Source organism: Staurois parvus, unplaced genomic scaffold (assembly GCF_062004578.1).
Source record: "Staurois parvus isolate SC_StPar_1 unplaced genomic scaffold, SC_StPar_1.0 ptg000198l, whole genome shotgun sequence".
Lineage (NCBI taxonomy): Eukaryota > Metazoa > Chordata > Amphibia > Anura > Ranidae > Staurois > Staurois parvus.
This window is the reverse complement of record NW_028317994.1, coordinates 1,331,861-1,352,511: the sequence shown is the minus strand read 5'-3', so window position 1 is coordinate 1,352,511 and position 20,651 is coordinate 1,331,861. Positions and strand designations below refer to the sequence as shown.

The window sequence follows — 20,651 nt, the reverse complement described above, 5'->3', positions numbered from 1 at the left end:
CTCCATGCAGGAGGCGCCATGGTCGGGAATTGAACCCATGACCCATTTACTGCAAGGCAGACATGCTAACCACTAAGCCACTGTGCCAATGTTAAATTAACAATACCCTGAAACAGATCACAAAATACAGTGTGATTACAAGAATTCGCATTGCATGGGTGTGAATGTATGGCTCAAATCACACTGCACAGACATCGCATGTGATTTGTAAAGGAATGCGGTGCAGTTCCTGAATCAAATGAATGGGCTGCAGTGACCATGCAAATGTGAGCCGCAAACCCGCTAGGGTGTGAATCTAGGCTCAATGCAGATCAGAAGATCAAGTGCAGGTTAAATGCACCTGTCAATGCTGAATGATCACAGCAGGGTGCTAAAACAAGCTCAAAGTACATTGCCACATGTCACAAGCTCTAGGGCTAGCAAACATCTGTTCATAATCTGTTGTTTTGATTAGCAGAAAAATGAAGGTTTCATTACATAGAAAATTACAAACTATAGCATACATTAACACTAAAATGATGCATTTTTTCATATGGGTTACTACATTTTGTACATCCTTATTGCTTTTATTTATCCCAAAGGGGTCATTTATGTACTGTTTTGAAATAGCATTTACCTTTCTTTCCTCTAGCATTCGTGTCAGAGACATCAGAATTTTGGCGAATGACGGTCGTTCATATGGCTTCTCACGCCAGCATTGTCGCATTAGATCATGCCTTCAAAATATATTATAAAAAATATAGATTATTTGGCATATCGGGTACACGTGTATTTGTCTATGCTAGCCATTGAAAAGGCATCGACTTTGCAGTGATCAAAAGATGGACAGTATATTAAAGGGTAACCAAAATGAATGAGATCTCTCTGGTTGTAAGACCCCATTCCTGTGCTTTGAATTGCTAGTGAATGCAGTCAGAAGAAAACCTTAAATGATAGTGTGAAGGTTTATATAGGATTTCAGATCTGTACAGCTTCCAAATCAGTGTTATTAACTGTTGCAGAATAAGGGTGTGTGGCATATTCCCAAAACATGGCAATGAAATGCACAGGACATATGCCCTGTCCCTCTCTCCCTTCTACCACTCCCCACTCAGCCCATACATTATACAATTTTCTGAAAATTGGTTGAATCCCACCCCACCCCTTCCCCCCAGCCCTATTGTGTTCTGCTGGCAGGCAACCATCCCTGCCAGCAAAACAATGATCACTGCTGGCAACTGTAGCTGCTCACATTTATCACATGATAAAATCTGACAGGCTGGTTGTACTAAAGTCAATCAATGGATCGACTTCAGTACAACCAACCTGCCCATAGAAGGATTAAATCGCTGCTGAACCGAGATTTGATGCATCTATGGCCGGCTTTACTCGGCATCACAGCAGTGGCTACAGAGCTTCTGAACAGTGTTCAGTTCATTGTTCAGAACTGTTAGAAATACAATGTAACAAAATTATTGTTACATTTTAATTACAATTTAATTCATGTGCAGATCCTTTGGTCTGCATATGATGGCAGTTAAAGTAACCCTACCAGTGAAAAATAAATAAAATGTGCTGCTATTTAATCTTTAATAATTCCCACTACTTCTTATCAGCCTGAATTAGATCCTTCCTTAGCTTATATTTTTTTCTGCTGACTTATTAATGGTTTAAAATGTTTTAACCATAATATTAAAACTTTTATTTTTTTAATTTCATTCAATTTGTTGGGTACATTTTTAGCGTCTCATTTAACCACTTGCCTACCAGGCACTTATACCCCCTTCCTTATCAGGCCAATTTTCAGCTTTCAGCGCTGCCGCACTTTGATTGACAATTGCGCAGTCATGCAACATTGTACCCATATGAAATTTTGATCATTTTTTTCTCACAAATAGAGCTTTCTTTTGGTGGTATTTAATTGCAACTGGGCACTTTACTTTTTGCGCTATAAATAAAAAAAGTGCAAAAAATTTGAAAAAAAAATTTTTTTCTTTGTTTCTATTATAAAATTTTTCAAACAGGTATTTTTTCTCCTTCACTGATGTGCGTTGATGAGGCAGCACTGATGGGCACTGATAGGCGGCACTGATAGGCAGCACTAAAGGGCACTGATAGGCAGTACTAATGAGGTGGCACGGATAGGCGGCACTGATAGACAGCACTAATGAGGTGTCACGGATAGGCGGCACTAATATGCAGCACTGATAGGCGGCACTGATAGGTGACACTGATGATGGGTACTGATAGACGGCACTGACTGGCATCACTGCTGGGCACTGACTGGCGGCACTGACTGGCACAACCCCTGGGCACTGACTGGCAGCACTGCTGGGCTGCACTGGTGGGCACAGGTGGGTGGCACTTCTGGGCACAGGTGTGTGACACTGCAGAGTGGCACAGGTGGGTGCACTGCTCGGCACAGGTGGGTGATCTGCTGGGCACAGGTGGGCGGAGCTAGTGGGCGCACTGCTGGGCACAGGTGGGCGGAACTTGCGGGTGGCACTGCTGGGCACCGATCATCAGGGCACTGATCATCAGTGTCCTGATGATCGGTGCCGATCCCCGTTGTGACAACTGCCGGTTCTCGGCAGTACTTTCCTCACAATCTGACAGCGTGAGGAAAGTGCAGCCGAGAACCGGCACTTGCATTTCCCTGTGATCAGCGTGTCATTGGACACCGCTGATCACGTGGTAAAAGGCCGCTGGGATCGGCCTTTTACCACATCACGTGATCAGCTGTGTCCGTAGGACACAGCGATCACGGAGATCGCCGGGTGCGCGCCCCCTGGGGCGCGCAGGAGAGCGCGTTCTGGGGGGACGTCATATGACGTCCACCCAGAACTGGCCGGCCGCAGTGAAGCCGTCATTCGGCTATCTGCAGTCGGCAACTAGTTAAAGAATGCTAAAAGTTGAAATCAAGTCTATGAAATAACTTTGCATTGCATAGAAAATATCCACTGGAACTAAAATCTGCTTTATAAGACTAGTACTGACAGATTCATAAATATTTCCTCAATGTCAAAATGCATCCGTAGAAAAATAGAGCTGTATCCCAATAACAAGCCTGACAAAAGTGACTGAATACAACATGCAGTCACCGCCCACTTTATTAGGTACACCTTGTTAGTGCCAAGAGAATATCCCCTACACCACCAGCCTGAGCCGTTGATACAAGGCAGGATGGATCCATGCTTTCATGTTGTTTATGCCAAATTCTGACCCTACCATCTAAATGTTGCACCAACCAGTCTGCCCATTCTCCTCTGACCTCTGACATCAACAAGGCATTTTTGTCCATACAACTGCCACTCACTGGATATTTTCTGTTTTTTGGACCATTCTTTGTAAACCCTAGAGATGGTTGTGCGTGAAAATCCCAGTAGATCAGCAATTTATGAAATACTCAGACCAGGCTGTCTGGCACCAACAACCATGCCACATCCAAAGTCACGTTCTTCCCCATTCTGATGCTCGGTTTGAACTTCAACAAGGTGTCTTCACCACGTCTCCACCACCATTCCTAAATGCATTAAGTTGTTGTCATGTGATTGGCTGATTAGCAATTTGTGTTACCAAGCAATTGAACAGGTGTAGCTAATAAGGTGTCAGGTGAGTGTAGATATGCTATTTGCCATATATTTTATGATGGATGGAAAATTGAACACACTACTTATCTACTTCACCAATAGGTGGCAGCACACTAGCGGAATAGTATAAACTGATCTAGCAGATAAGTGACATATGGCCAATATCATATTTTCCACATTGCAACACTGCCTGTGTTTAAAAAAGTTCTTTGATAAATAAGTAGTTATTGGCTAACACTATTTGACCCTCAGAGATTACATGCAGTGAAAGGGTTAAAGGAAAAATGTATTGCTGAAATATGAAAGCTGTCATTCTGATCCAGAGGCTTCAGGACTCAGAGTCATATAGTCACAACAGGTATGCAGATATTGAGCTTTAATCTTTCTAATCTGAATGCTTATTAGGTGGAATAATGACTCAAAGGGGGAGATTTACTAAAACTGGAGAGTGCAAAATCTGCATAGACAGCTATGCCCTGATCGCCCATTCATCTGAATGCTGCAGACCCCCATCGTATGGGATCACACGGGGGGGCTCCACATCACACACATTTGGCTGGATCGGGCAGATCTCTCGCATCGTTTAAACTTTTCACTCATCCACTTGTCCGATCTTCAATGCCAAGGACTGAATGTGTCTATAGGGTGGGTGATCGCTTGCTGCTAGCCTCTGGTCCAAGAATCCTCTGAGATTACTCTTCCTGCATCAGGACCCTGGGAGGATCTGGCTGCTAGTCTGGTGGATGCTGGAGGTGGAAGGCGAAATCCAGAGAGGAATCCATTCTGATAGGATCGGTTGATCCTTAAAGCGTGCTGGCCCTGTGGGGTCTAAGTAAGGAGGTGAGGGGCATTTTGGCCGATAAGGATTGGCACGTGTGAATCACGCACACTGCACATTATATCTTTTGCATGAAGAGTGGAGTGTGAAGATCACCACAACGCATTGCATTATTATACTTACCAATTGTTTGGACTTTTTTTGCAACTCAATATTGGTTCATTTATTTTGAGCACTGTACGTTTTTTTTGTCACTATATTGTTCTATGATTATATTTGTCACTTTTTGCACTAGATATTCCCTTAAGGAATTACACGCATGACACTAATATACAATTATTGATTATTTTGGATATATACTCTTAGGGGTGTATATCGAGTTTATTTATTGTATCACCTATTCATTGGATACTTATATATATATTATTGATTAGCGCTGCACTGTTTATTTAATAAAATCTGGAGCAGCTCTGCATAGAAACCAATCAGCTTCCAGGTTTTAATATCAAAGATTAATTGAACAAGCTGAAGTTAGAAGTTGGATTTATTACCGTGCACAGCTGTACCAAGTTTAGCAAATCTCCCACCTAATATGTTGAATATGACACAGCAAAAAAAACTCACATTTTTTTCGAGATCCTCTATTTAATCATTGAAGTGTAGATTTTTTTTTCTGGTTCAGAAATGTTATATGTGTATTAAATGTGTGTTTAATAGAGAAATGAGAATCCCATTAAAACTATTTTTGTCAGCAAAATTTGTTATAGTTTGTGGTTTTATAATTTGCCAATTTGTATGCAAATTGTGCTTTTAGGGGTTTTTAAAACCACACTGGTAAAATGGGATTTCAAGAAATGAACACATTTACAATAATAAACAGCTTCCAAAGTGATGCTCAGGATATCATTATTTTCTTACACTTCATCATCGCAATTGAGAGGTTTTTCAAGTCTGTAGCCTTGTGGTAACTTCTCATAGAGTTCTGCACATGTCATACCGCAATATGGAGTCCCGCCTGCAGGTTGGAAATAAGTTATATTAATAGCTATATAATATCAGCAATTTAGATCCTCTATATAACCGTCAATATTAATATGTGGTGTAAGCTTTTCTTCCTACTTCCTAATTGTTCCTTTGTACAACTGTCAGTAAAAAATTATTTTGAATCTACTGTATATTGTAGTAACTAAATTCAAATAAAGCTTCAAATAGTAACATTATGTAATAACATAATTTAATTTAAAAAACTATGTAATAAAAAAGCACCTTTGTAGCTATAGGCATTGTGGGTAAACTCATCTTTATGGTTTATTACAGAGGCACTGACATTACAGCTGCTATCCCTTAGAGCTGTTAGAGACTAACGCAAAGTCAACTTCAAAGTATTTATTGTGATCATTAATGAAAAATTACTTTACAGTACATGCAGCTACAGATGTCAGTGATGAATTGTTTTAAAGCTTCTTTACTGCTTGTTAATAATATGTAAATACTCATAGTCTGAGCACAAATGCATTTTAAAGTAAATATAATACAAGTCTGGGTAATTCAACCTAAGCACAGGATGAAAGCTGCAGAAACAGAGGGCAACCAAGCTCAACCTTTACAGAAAAAAATAATATGGTTTCATTTACCTACATTTCTGGGTCTACTAAACATTCTGCTTATGCTTATTTAATCATATGCTCAGTTTGTGATGTGTTTACTTTATATACATAATTTAAGAATTGTAAAAATATGTAGTCAATCTTTTTTTTAACAGCGTTGATATATCATGATATACAGTATATGGAAGATACCTATATAAGCAAGAAAAAAATTATACTCAAACAAAAAAGTTTGAAAAACCATAGGACTTGGCTGCAATTCCTTAGGAATGTTTCCCAACAATGTGATTAGTTCCTAATTTTAGTTACAGAAAAGACAGTCCTATTTGCCAAACAGAACACACAGGTTTATTTACTAAAGCTGAAGAGTGCAAAACCAAGCTCACTTCTGCATAGAAACCAATCAGCTTCCAGGTTTTATTTCCAAAGTTTAGTTGAAGAAGCTGAGGTTAGAAGCTGATTGGTTTCTATGCAGGAGTGAGTCTGATTTTGCACTCTCCAGCTTTAGTAAATAACCCCCACTTTGGTAAAATGGTCTAAACAATTACGGTAATTGATGGAAAGTGGTGCTGCCCATTCCAAGTTTTCTAAAGACCACCTGGATGTTCAAAGCATTACTGGAGCAACAGCCACGCACTATATCGTTAACTCAAATGTGTGTGATAGAAGTATGAAGTTGTGGGTTGCTTTGCTAGTTTAGTACCTGAACAGTTTACAGATACTATGGATCCAAATAATTTCAAAATTCTACCTAAGAATAGCCATATGACCTTGATTTAAAACTTTAAAGGAGCTAGAGTATGCAATATAACAGTGATCCAAAATATGGTAGCAAATCAGAAAAAAGGTTTTAAAATAGCGAGGTCATAATCTTAAATTGAAAGCCAATGAAATGGGGTGTGATTCTGAGAATACGGTTTTGTATACAGAAATTGGACAGGATAATTTCTAACACTGCATATGCCTGATTAATAAGTACTAATAGACTTTAGCTGAGGTTATTGGTAAAAAAGGGGGGGTTCCACTAGTCACATTGGGGTTTATTTACTAATGCAGGCCATACATGGGTCGAATTCTGAACAAATTTTCTTTAGAAAATCTGAACTTTTGTGCGTTTTGTAATCCGATGTTGCCACCATTGATTTTGAATTTCAACCAGCCAAGCCTACAATTTCAGCTCGAGTTGCTACAGAAAAGAATTTTCGTGGCCAAGAATTTTCTTTTCTTTCCAGGTCACAGCTTTATATTTCTTGCACAATTCTCCCATCATTGATTCAAAATTCATTCGTTTTTCAAAAAATTTACAACATGCCTAATCACTCAAATTCGATGGTCACACAAAAATCGGCTGTTTCTGTGGCCCACTAATGGTGCAAAATTCACACGAAAATTCTTACAAAAGATTTTTGAAAGAAAATTCTTTCGGAATTCAACCCGTGTATGGCCGGCTTTAAGCTGGTTCACTCAGAATCTTGTTCACTTTTACACAGAAACCAATCAGCTTCCAGGTTTTATTGCTAAAGCTTAATTGAACAAACTGAGGTTAGAAGCTGATTGGTTACTATGCACAGGTGAACCAGATTCTGAGTGAACCAGCTTTAGTAAATCCCCCCAAGATATGAGAGTCACGTCCACAAACTATTTGTTCAAAACAAATGCTGTAATGTAAAATCTGTGGAGTCGAGAGGCAATGGGGGGACTTCCAGTTCCAAAACAGCTAGAGTGTCCCATATTATCTATCGCTACTCTAGAGTTTGTAAATCTAGTGCAACACATTCTTACTAAAACAGAACGTTATGTAACTATATGAATAAAATGTATATACAGGCAGGGGCCTCATGGGACCCCCGGGCAATAGGGGATCATGGGGCCCCTATGTCCTTGTCCAAACTCAAAAAAGCCTATGAAAAAGGTACCAGGGGCATCTCATGGGGCCCCCTACTAACCCCATGCCCTCAGGCAGTGCCCGAGTTTCAAAATGGTCAGTCCGCCCCTGCATACAGGTAAAAACTGTCTATTTTTAAATTCAGGTATTCTTGTGCTGTGTTAAAGCTGTTACACTTACCCAAACTGACAATTTCCCATAATAAAACACCAAATGACCATCTATAAGGAAACAAAATGAATATTATTGGTCAATGAATTACAAATATGTAAAACCATGGGCTGAAATGTATCTACTGCACATATTATTTATGCAACATCCATTTATGACCTATGAAAGCAATTGCATTAAAATACCAATTGTGAAAATATATTGCTAACAAATCCCAATGAAATTTATATTGGTTTTATGATAATCTTTAATTTGGTTTAATCTTGATGATCTGCAACTGCTTGAAGTACACTACATAGCAGCCCTTAGTCAGCAAAAGGAGCTAAGTGCAAAGCGTAGCACAAGCAGAGTACTAAAGCAAGCAAAAGGAATCTCGTATGTATTGCTGAGGCTTTTATGAAGTGAACACTGGTTGAAATTAGGTACTACACTTTGCTTTCAATGCTTTGCTTCCTACAGTATTTATTGAAAAGAGCCCAGTACAGTAGGTTTCAATGTACTTTGAGTTACTGTGCCAGAACAAATTTGCAGCCAGACAAGTGAGAGGGGAACTTGGCAGCTAGGAAAACAGCATTTTCAGAAGGAGAGGTCAGTACATATTTCTCTTTAAAAGGCCAAGGTTTGCTAGGTTTCCAAACACCAAAGGTTTTGGTAAAATTATTGTTCAGATTCAAGCAGACAAGATATTGTAAAATGATATCCTTTACAGAATGAGGAGAGCCAAGATCTTTGGATCAGTTCCTCCTTCAAAATAATTAAGGGATTTAAGAAGTCTTAACAAGGGTCCCTAGTTATGCTTTTCTTTTATAGGTCTGTTTGTTCTTTATTGATAATCTCCTGATTTTCCCATCAGATGCCATTATATCTTAAGAATGAGGCTGTAATATTATTAGCACTGCCTCCAATTTTGTAGCCAAGCCCCCTTTTCCAGTAAAATGGGCTTTATACAGGTTTTAAAAAGTACAGGATGGGGGTTCAATTTTTATTTTTTTTCTAGAAAATTTCTCTATTTATTACTACATGAAACATCCTTTCACTAAAATAAAGCAGTATATACAACTGATTAGAATTAAAATGTACTTACACATCACTGTTTGTTGTATAAACGCTGTAGTTCAAAGATTCAATTGCCATCCATCGAACTGGGAGCCGCCCCTAAGTAAAATATTATCAAATATAGTATGCCATTCATATAGATCTTGCTTTATGGGAAACATAAAGTATAGTATAAAAATAGGCAAAAGTGAACGAGCGCAACTTAATACAACTTGATGCAGATTTAGATGAAACAGATATAATGATATGGAGCTGCTAGCATAAAAGGTATACCTCGGCACCTCAGTAATAAATAAAAATCTAAAAAATGCAGCGCTGAAATTATGATTGTGGTAATGACCATGAAATGCAAACAGAATGTTCGAATGGATTATCCCTTCATACAGCAACAACTTGAAAGCCCTGTTGATGTAAAGTTTTCCAATATTGCAGAGGTCAAAGTGATGTGATATACTTCTGGCTACTCCGTGAGGTGATAGTACAATAATGCACTTACCAGAAGTACATACAAACTGAGCGTTGTATGTAAATAATCCGTGGAGATTTCAGGGTCTGGTCACCGGAATGGCGTCATCTAGGGCTGCAGCAGACTCCCAGGAATGGTGTCACTCACACTTGGGGGTCATCATAGGCTCACCAGAAGGTCCAACGCCGTTCAGACTCCTGGATCCACTCCTCCCTAATTGGCTCGAGATAAAACGAGCCCGGGAGGCAAAATGGTGCTAATAGTGTAATCCCGTTTATTGAATCCACAAAAATGTTTAAAATGCAGAACACTCACATATGTTACAGCAGAATGGTTTTCAGGCATAACTCAAAGTAATTCATCATCTGGTAGTCAACAGCGTTTTTTGACCCTTTTTTGACGCTGTTGACTACCAGATGATGAATTACTTTGAGTTATGCCTGAAAACCATTCTGCTGTAACATATGTGAGTGTTCTGCATTTTAAACATTTTTGTGGATTCAATAAACGGGATTACACTATTAGCACCATTTTGCCTCCCGGGCTCGTTTTATCTCGAGCCAATTAGGGAGGAGTGGATCCAGGAGTCTGAACGGCGTTGGACCTTCTGGTGAGCCTATGATGACCCCCAAGTGTGAGTGACACCATTCCTGGGAGTCTGCTGCAGCCCTAGATGACGCCATTCCGGTGACCAGACCCTGAAATCTCCACGGATTATTTACATACAACGCTCAGTTTGTATGTACTTCTGGTAAGTGCATTATTGTACTATCACCTCACGGAGTAGCCAGAAGTATATCACATCACTTTGACCTCTGCAATATTGGAAAACTTTACATCAACAGGGCTTTCAAGTTGTTGCTGTATGAAGGGATAATCCATTCGAACATTCTGTTTGCATTTCATGGTCATTACCACAATCATAATTTCAGCGCTGCATTTTTTAGATTTTTATAAAGTATAGTACAAGAGAAGGGGTGCTGTACTAGGGTATGCTGTTTAAAACTCCACATATCCTTGAACTACAGCATAACTGTTTCAAAATCGCTGAAACCAATTTATAGTTGCATTTCACCTCAAATACTGTAGAACATTGCTATAATCTCCAATGACTACATTAATCTCTTTAAATAAGTTTGTGGATGACACAGGAAGGGCTAACTTTACAGAACAAATACTGAACATGTAAATTTGTCAGCTTTGCATGCCACTAATACTATGCAAGTTAGTAAATTGTCTCTAATGTTTTTAGGTTAAAAAAAAAGTAAAGATACTTGCCATTGTCTTTTTTACATAGACCTCTTGCCCCCGAGATAACCCAAAATCAGCAATTTTCGCTATGTAATTTTCACCAACCAAAATATTTCTGGCTGCTAAGTCTCGATGTATGAACTAGCAAAAGGCAAAATGCAATGATTACTTGATACATCAAATATAGAAATAGAACAGTAACTCTTCTACACTGTATGTAGAAAAGATGACTATATTTAAATTAAATTATACTGTATATGTATTTGTAATTGTGTTAATTAGTTTAAGAAGGATGGCACAGGTTGGGTCTGTTTCATGTACTTGATGATATTTTTAATACTTTTTAAAAGTGGACCTCCATGGTCCTAGTAAAGGACATATTAATACATACATACAGTATATACACTGCTCAAAAAACATGAACCACTTGCCTACAGGGCACTTATACCCCCTTCATGCCCAGGCCAATTTCCATCTCTCAGCGCTGCCACACTTTGAATGACAATTGCGCGGTCATGCAACACTGTACCCATATGACATTTTTATCATTTTATTGTGACAGATAGAGCTTTATTTTGGTGGTATTTAATCACCTCTGGGTTTTTATTTTTTCTTAAACAAACCAAAAACCACTGAAAATTTTGAAAAAAAAACTTTTGTTCTTAGTTTTTGTTATAAAATTGTGTAAATAAGTGATTTTTCTCCTTCACTGATGTGCGCTAATGAGGCTGCAGTGATGGGCACTGATAGACTGCACTGATGGACAATGATAGGTGGCACTGGTGGGCACTGATGAGGAGGCACTGGTAGGTGGCACTGATGGGCATTGACAGGCATCACTGATGGGCACTGAAAGGCAGCACTGATATATGGCACTGATAGGAGGCACTGACTGGCACTGATAGGCGGCACTGACTGGCACTGTTAGGCGGCACTGACGGGCACTGATAGACGGCACTGATGCACACTGATAGGCGGCACTGACTGGCACTGATAGGTGGCACTGATTGGCAGCACTGATAGGTGGCACTGACTGGCATTGATAGGTGGCACTGACTGGCACTGATGGGTGACACTGAAAGGCAGCTCAGATGGGCACTGATATGTGGCATTGATGTGCACTGGTAGGCACTGATATGTGGCATTTATGTGGCACTGATGGGCACTGGCACGTGGCACTGTTCAGCACTAACAGCTGGCACTGATGGACACTGACAGCTTGCACTTCTGGGGCCACACTGATCATCAGGGCACACTTATCATCAGTGCCCTGATGATCAGTGTACATGTCCCCTCCGCGGAATGCCGATTACCGGCTCTCCTCTCCTCTCGAGCTGTCAGCGTGACAGCTCGACAGGAGAGAAATGCCGATAACTGGCATTTCCCTGTTTACAAGTGATCAGCTGTGATTGGACACAGCTGATCACATGACCGAGCCGACATCTTTGGCTCTTTCCTTATATCGGTGATCCGCTGTGTCCAAGGGACACAGCGCACCGCCAATCGCCGCGCTGCACACTCCCTGAGCCGCGCATGCGCGGCGAGAATGGGAGGACGTCATATGACATCCTCCCAGAACGAGAGAACCACCTTGCTCCTGTCATTGGACTATATGGCGGGCGGGAGGTGGTTAAAGGAACACTTTTTAATCAGACTATAGCATCAACTCCTGGGATATTGATCTGGTCAGTTAAGTAGCAGAGGGGGTTGTTAATCAGTTTCAGTTGCTTTGGTTTTAATGAAATTAACAGGTGCACTAGATGGACAAAATGAGACAACCCCAAAAACAGGAATGGTTTTACAGGTGGAAGCCTCTAACATTTTTTTCCCTACTCATCTTTTTCTGACTGTTTTTCACTAGTTTTGCATTTGGCTAGAGTCAGTGTCACTACTGGTAGCATGAGGCAATACCTGGACCCTACAGAGGTTGCACAGGCAGTCCAACTCTTCCAGGATGGCTCATCAATACATGCCATTGCCAGAAGGTTTGCTGTGTCTTCCAGCACAGTCTCAAGAGCATGGAGGGGATTCCAGGAGACAGGCAGTTACTCTAGGATAGCTGGGCAGGGACATAGAAGGTCCTTAACCCATCAGCAGGACCAGTATCTGCTCCTGTGTGTAAGGAGGGACAGGATGAGCACTGCCAGAGCCCTATAAAATGACCTCCAACAGGCCACTGGTGTAAATGTCTCTGACCAAACAATCAGAAACAGACTTCATGAGGGTTGCCTGCCCAACACCATAGAGCTCGACTGGCATTTGCCATTGAACACTAGAATTAGCAGGGCCGCCACTGGCGCTCTGTGCTTTACACAAATGAGAACAGGTTCACCCTGAGCACATGTGACAGAGGTGAAAGGGTCTGGAGAAGCCATGGAGAATGTTATGCTGCCTGTAACATCGTTCAGTATGACCATTTTGGTATTGGGTCAGTGATGGTCTGGGGAGGCATTTCCATGGAGGGACGCACAGACCTCTACAGGCTAGACAATGGCGACCTGACTGCTATTATGTATTAGGATGAAATCCTTGGACCCATTGTCAGACCCCTACGCTGGTGCAGTGGGTCCTGGGTTCCTCCTGGTGCACAATAATGCCTGGCCTCATGTGGCGAATGTATGCAGGCAGTTCCTGGAGGATGAAGGAATTGATACCATTGAATGTCCCCCATGCTTGCCTGACCTAAATCCTATAGAACACCTCTGGGATATCATGTTTTAGTCCATCCGACGTTGACTTCTACCTCAGACTGTCCAGGAGCTCAGTGATGCCCTGGTCCAGATCTGGGAGGAAATACCCCAGGACACCATCCACTGTCTCATTAGGAGCATGCCCTGACATTGCCAGGCATGCATACAAACACGTGGGGGCCATACAAACTACTGAGTACCATTTATCATTTTGAGTTGCTGCAATTAAATTTCAACAAAATGGATTAGCCTGCTACATCATTTTTTCACTTTGATTTTCGGGGTGTCTTTGAATTCAGTCCTCTGTAGGTTGATAATTTTCATTTCCATCAAATGATGGGGCATCCTTACATCCCTAACACATTACTCAGTCCATATGAGTATAGATATCCAGCACGATATTTTTCCCATTGAGATCTGATGTGTTTTCAAAGTGTTCCTTTCATTTTTTTGGAGAGGTATTTATGTATGTATATATATTTATTTTATTTGTGTGTGTATGTGTGTGTAAGTTGGAGGTTCAGCTTTGATATAAAAGCATTTGTTTCCTTAATGCTAAATGTCAGGGAGTCTTCTCTCCCAAGGCCCTTCGGGAACATTGGCCAGCTAACAGATCCATATACCAACACTTCTGTTCTGTCACTACCTTCAAATGACTAATTTAACATTGGTAATTTTTTTATAATATTTTATAAGTACAAAGTTATCTCAGACTCATCTGGTAATGCCTAGAGCCTGTTTTATGAGAACATTTATCTACAGTGTAAAATTATTGTAATGGTTCATTTGGTACAGTATCTGTGAAGATAGTTTATCTAGGCAATTAACAGGGATGATGCATGATCCAGCAATTTACTGGTGGACTCTTTGCTAATTTATTTGAATTTGTGCATGTCAGTTCACAATAGGCAAATGCAGATTCAAGGAGAATTGTGAATTCTGATTTGTCTGTGTACTATTAGATTCACAAATCTATCAATAAATAATATCAATAATAAATAAAAATAGACAAATGTGTTATGTACAGATGTACAATGATATCTGCTTTTCAGAGCTTCATAACCTTCCAAATCTCAATATACTTCTATAATAAATTTTTGAAATGTGCACCATGCCAACCTGTTTTTGGCTTAGGTAATCCATGCCTCGGGCTACATCTGCTGCAAACTGGAGAAGCTGCTGGGATGACAAGGTTGATGCTGTACTGTTAGCTATTGCAAATGCTGGATCTGTCTCCAGTACTCTACTTTTCCGGAGAAAATCAAGAAGGTTGCCATGAGGAGCATACTCTATTGCCAAGTATAAGTAGCCTGTAAAAAAGAAACGACGACACATATGAAACAGTAAAGATATGTAGAGAATTGCAACCAAAAAAATCTTATTTTGGGATAAAAGATACAAGAATCTTCTTTCAATAGCAGAACTCCCACAATAGTGGGATAGACTTCCATAATTCTGAAAGTACATAATTACATCTACCGTATATACTTGAGTATAAGCCGAGCTTTTCAGCACATTTTTTGTGCTGAAAAACGGCCCCCTCGGCTTATACTCGAGTCAACGTCTGCAGATGACATGCCGTCCCTGTCATCTAGACACACCCCCGGGATCAATCCTCGCCGGTGATTGGCCGCCGGAACTGTAGCTCAGGAGAGGCGCACAGGCGCCCAATCACCGGCGAGGAGGTGGAGCTTGGAGAGGAGGAGCCGAGCGGCACCGCGAAGATCGAGCGAGTGGGGCACTATTCCTCCCACACTGACACCAATGATGGGGCACTATTCCTCCCCCCACTGACACCAACGATGGGGCACTATTCCTCCCCCCACTGACACCAACGATGGGGCACTATTCCTCCCCCCACTGACACCAACGATGGGGCACTGATTCTCCCCCCTCGGCTTATACTCGAGTCAATAGTTTTTCCCAGTTTTTTGTGGTAAAATTAGGTACCTCGGCTTATATTCGGGTCGGCTTATACTCGAGTATATACGGTATTTGTAACTCAATTCCCAAAATTTACTCTCATTTCTGAGTAAACCCTCTTAACATCATGAAGTATATTATTTATTAACTGGGCTCAGAATGGGACATTGGGCTTCTTTGGGCTTTCTTTGGGCTGTTTTATAATTTTCTAATGCTTTTTTTTCACTTGCAAGTCTGATATGTATGAAATAAACGTACATTCTGATTGTTTTGAAAATTATGATTTTATCATTGTAAAACATTACTCTTTACCTGCTATTTTCTGACTACACTCAGTCTGGCTGTCCTTTTAAAAATTTAGCTATATACAGTATATGAGAATCAAGAACCAAATCTTAGATCCTGAGTCTTGAAGCAACTGCAACCCTGTGCTTTCCCTTTTGGTAAACAAATGGGACACAACATAGCAGATGATATTATTATTCTTATTATTATACAGTATTTATATAGCGCCAAAGGGTTTGCTCAGCGCTGTACAGTAGCAAGGGGGACATAACATGAGACAAGACAGTAACAATACAATACACGAGGGGTTCGAGGGCCCTGCTCTTTCGAGTTACAATCTAGGAGGGAGGGGAAAGTGGTACAGGAGGAAATGGCTGTGGGGGATGGAGTGGTGGGAGGAGTGGAGGAGGTTAGTTGTTAGGTGAGGTCAGGTGTTAGGTGAGGTTGGGGTAGGCTTCCCTGAAGAGGAGGGTTTTCAGGGTGCACCTGAAGGTGAGGAGGGTAGGTAACAGTCTGATGGATTGGGGTAGGGAGTTCCAGAGGATGGGGGAAGTCTGAGAGAAGTCCTGCAATTGGGGGCGTGGGAGGAGGAGACCAGGGAGCTAGAGAGTAGGAGGTCCTGTGAGGAGCGGAGGGCACGGGTAGGGTAGTATTTGGGTATCAGGTCGGTTATGTAGTTTGGGGCGGCGTTGTGAATGGCTTTGTAGGTGAGAGTAAGCAGTTTGAATTTGATGCGTTGGGCAACCGGGAGCCAGTGAAGGGATTGGCAGAGGGGGGAGGCGGATGTGGAGCGGTTGGTGAGGTGGGTGAGTCTAGCCGCTGAGTTCAGGATCGACTGGAGTGGGGATAGCGTTCGTTTGGGTAGGCCAGTGAGAAGGGAATTGCAATAGTCCAGGCGTGAGATGATGAGGGAGTGTACGAGTTGTTTGGTGGTGTCTGGGGTGAGGAATGTGCATATCTTGGAGATGTTGCGGAGGTGGAGCCTGCAAGATCTAGATAGCAGTTGGATGTGGGGTAGGAAGGAGAGGTGGGAGTCCAGGGTGACACCCAGGACTTTGGCGTGTGGGGTGGGAGAGATGGTGGCGTTGTTAGTAGTGATGGACAGGATGGGGGGGGCGTGGGGTGGGGGGAAGACCAGGAGCTCAGTTTTGGATAGGTTGAGTTTGAGGAAATGGAGCGACATCCAGTCTGATATGTCGTTTAGGAGGTGGGCGATGCGGGCAGAGAGTGAGGGGGTGAGGTGGGGGGTGGAGAGGTAAATTTGGGTGTCGTCGGCATGGATGTGGTAATTGAAGCCGTGGGAGTGAATAAGTTTGCCAAGGGAGGAGGTATAGATGGAGAAGAGGAGGGGTCCGAGGACAGCCTTGGGGGACCCCGACAAGGAGGGGGAGGGAGGGGGAGGTGGCAGTGTTGTAGGTGACGCTGAAGGAGCGTTGGGAAAGGTAGGAGGAGAGCCAGGAGAGAGCAGCGTCCCTGATGCCAAGGGAGTGCAATTTGGCAAGGAGGAGAGGGTGGTCAACAGTGTCGAAGGCCGCGGAGAGGTCGAGGAGCAGGAGGATAGAATAGTGGCCATTGGCTTTGGCGGTTAGCAGGTCGTTGGTGATTTTAAGTAGGGCTGTTTTGGTAGAGTGTAGGGGACAGAAGCCAGACTGTAGGGGGTCAAGGAGGTTGTTATCAGTGAGGTGGGCGCCTAGGCGATTGTAGGCCAGGCATTCAAGGAGCTTGGAAGTGAAAGGCAGCAGGGAGATGGGTCTAAGGTTGTTAAGGTCAGTGTGGTCAAGGGAGGGTTTTTTGAGTATGGGGGTGATGTGTGCGTGCTTTAGAGTGGAGGGGAAGGTGCCAGTGGAGAGGGAGAGATTGAAGATGTGGGTGAGGGAGCGAATGATGGAGGGGGGGGGTGATTGGAGGAGCTGTGAGGGGATAGGGTCCAGGGGGCAGGTGGTGAGGCGGGCTTCAGTGAAGACCTTAGAAACCTCCTCAAGGGTGGTTGGGCTGAAGGAGCCGAGTGTTGGGGAGGTGATGGTGCGTGGGGCATTAGGAATAGTGGGGGGTAGTGCAGCTATGAGGTCGGGGGAGGGGAGGGTTGAGGGGTTGAAGGAGGGCGGGAGGCTGGGTGGAGAGGTGGATTGTGAGTTGACAATGTCCTTACGGATTGCGCCAATCTTGTTTTGGAAGTGATTGGCAATCTCGTGGGCGGTGAGTGAGGTGCAGGGTGGAGGTGGGGGGGGGGGGAGAGAGCAGGGATTTGAAAGTAGAGAAGAGCCGGCGAGGACAGGTGGAGAGGGTGTTGATAAGGGTTATGAAATAGGCTTGCTTGGCGACGTGGATGGAGGTGGTGTAAGCGAGGTAGGCGGCTTTATAGAGGGAGAACGCGCAAGGTGATCTGGTTTTGTGCCATGAGCGCTCCAGCGCACGACTGCGTTGTTTGAGACATTTCGTGTGGTCGTTTTGCCAGGGTTGAAGCGGTCGGGGTCTAGTGCTACGTGTGGTTAGGGGTGCCAGGGAGTCAAGGGCAGCTGACAGTGAGTCGTTGTATGCAGTAGTGGCCAGGTCAGGGCATGACAGAGGGAGGATACTGTCATACAGATGGTCAGCTGCCAGGTGGAGATGGGTCGGGTTCAGATTGCGGAGGTTGCGGGGGACGGTTAGACGCTTCGGGGGGGGGGAGTGTAGGGAGGGGGAGATGGAGAATGTGAGGAGGTGGTGGTCAGAGAGGGGGAAGGGGGTGTTAGTGAAGTCGTGGGGGGTGCAGAGGTGGGAGAAAACGAGGTCCAGGGTGTTTCCATTGGAGTGGGTGAAGGACTGAGTGTGCTGTGTGAGCGTGAAAGAGGAGGTTAGAAGGAGGAGTTGGGAAGTAGCCGGGCTGTTGGCGTGGATCGGGATATTGAAGTCGCCAAGGATGATGGTTGGTAGCTCGGAGGAGAGGAAGAAGGGAAGCCAGGCGGCAAAGTCATCTAGGAAGGGGGATGCGGAACCAGGAGGCCGATAGATTAACGCAATCCTTAGGGGGGTGGGAGAGAAGAGCCGGATGCAGTGGGCCTCGAAGGAGGAGAAGGATAGAGAGGGGGGGTTAGGGAGGACCTGGAAGGTGCTCAGCGGTGGTAGGAGCATACCGACCCCACCGCCTCTGCGGCCACTCGGTCTGGGTGAGTGGGTCCAGACGAGGCCTCCATAGGAGAGGGCTTCAGGGGAGGCGGAGTCAGTGGCTTGGATCCAGGTTTCGGTGACCGCTAGGAGGTTGAGGGAGTGGGAGACAAAGAGGTTGTGGATGGCGGTGAGCTTGTTGCAAACCGAATGATTGATATGATCAATAAGCAGTCTAAATACCTGCTTGTAGACCTTTTTGTAGCATCTTCTCTACAGCACTGAGTCTGGCCCTGATTCTTACTAACTAATGTAGTTACCACATTGGTGCACACACAAGTTTAAGTGGTATTCAGTTAACGTACCCGTATGGTATTGGATTGGATTGGATTGGATTGGATTGGGATATAACCCACACAAACACTGGGATAACACACACCATTCATGCAGATTGGCCTGCAAGTCTTTGTTTATCTTATACATTTGTCATTTAAAAACCATTTGTCATTTAATCTAACCATGTAACAAATAGTATCCTTACTGTCAGTTGAACTCAGGATCCCAGCAACAATAGTATAACAAAAAATATTACTGACCACTAAAGCTAGCCATAGATGGATCAATTTCTGTCCCGTTCAGTGGGAAACCGACCAAATTTCGAACCATCTATGGGCAGGCTGGTTGTACTGAAGCCTGTAGGTTCTTTTTTTGTTCGATCCTTGCTGGCAGCTATAGCCAACAGCAATGATCATAGTATTCTCCTCCTGCTGTCAGAATACAATAGCACACTGGGAGGGATTTCCCCATCACCACTGACTACTGTATGTTGATGGAAAAATTGAGCAATTTTCTTTCCTTCAACCCTTGAGAAGATCAGCTTCTAAATGTAAGAATGAATGTACAAGACACAAAATATATCAGAACCAATTTCAGCAAAAATCAAAGTATGTTGCCATTTTAAAAGTATAAGATTTTTATCATGTTTAACCTGCTTCCTATTAGACATGTCATGGAAATGGATAGCACTGGCAGAGCGTAAATTATTGCTATAGTTTGCATCATCTTTAAAAACAAATGTTCAAGTCAACTCATGTACATGATCATGATTGATATATGATCACGTGTGTTGCAGCAATTGAAATAGAGAAAATAATTTTCAACGTATATGCTCACCTCGATGCTCACAGGCTCCCAGAAGATTAATAATATTAGGGTGACTACCAAGTTTACACAGCACTTCTAGCTCTCCTGCAAAATCCCTGTGGTCATCTTTAGATGCATACTCTAATTACAAAAACAGAAAAAAAGCATATTGTTATAACCACATTGTTGGTCATATACCTGCATACAGACACACACAGATGCTATGCTATACCTTTCATTCTTTTGATGGCGGCATCCATGCGTAAGCCGTCTTTTTTGATACGGGCCTTGAGAACTTGCCCAAAATTCCCTTCTCCAATCACATCCTGGAACTTAATGTCATTCCATTCCAAGACAGGGTATTCTACAGGATCAGGGCTGTTCTTAGCTTTCCTTAAATGATTGAGTGTTGTAGCATTGAACTGCACTATTGGTTCATCTCTCTGAACAAGAGAATGCCAAGTTAATTCATTTTATTTTCCAGTATACTTCTCATAAATATGAGTTGTACCTTATTAATTGTATTTAGATTTACAGAAAAAACACTCTTTTTTACAGAAAACATTCTTTTTTGTTTTGACAGAGTGGGGAAAGGTTAGTATATCTGTAAAGTTTTTATTGCTTTTATCACACTGGAGCAATTTTCCCTTATTTCTTTCGGAATCACTGAGGCAAGGAGCAAGCAAACTTTCTCTATGGGTTGCAGACAATGGTAAAAAATGTTTAACAACATTGAGATGGGT

General features: G+C 42.7%; 1 protein-coding gene across 1 annotated transcript in view; it reads right to left on the bottom strand.

The window, feature by feature from the left end:
• TEK (TEK receptor tyrosine kinase) overlaps positions 1-20,651 on the bottom strand; it is a 136,174-nt gene that overhangs the window by 856 nt on the left and 114,667 nt on the right. Inside the window, exons 15-22 of the mRNA XM_089678057.1 lie at positions 20,141-20,351; positions 19,939-20,049; positions 14,593-14,783; positions 10,811-10,924; positions 9,095-9,165; positions 8,020-8,060; positions 5,266-5,362; positions 617-716 (exon numbers count right to left, since the gene is read on the bottom strand). Coding sequence (XP_089534183.1) covers positions 617-716; positions 5,266-5,362; positions 8,020-8,060; positions 9,095-9,165; positions 10,811-10,924; positions 14,593-14,783; positions 19,939-20,049; positions 20,141-20,351 — 936 coding nt within the window. The remainder of the gene's footprint in view (positions 1-616; positions 717-5,265; positions 5,363-8,019; positions 8,061-9,094; positions 9,166-10,810; positions 10,925-14,592; positions 14,784-19,938; positions 20,050-20,140; positions 20,352-20,651) is intronic.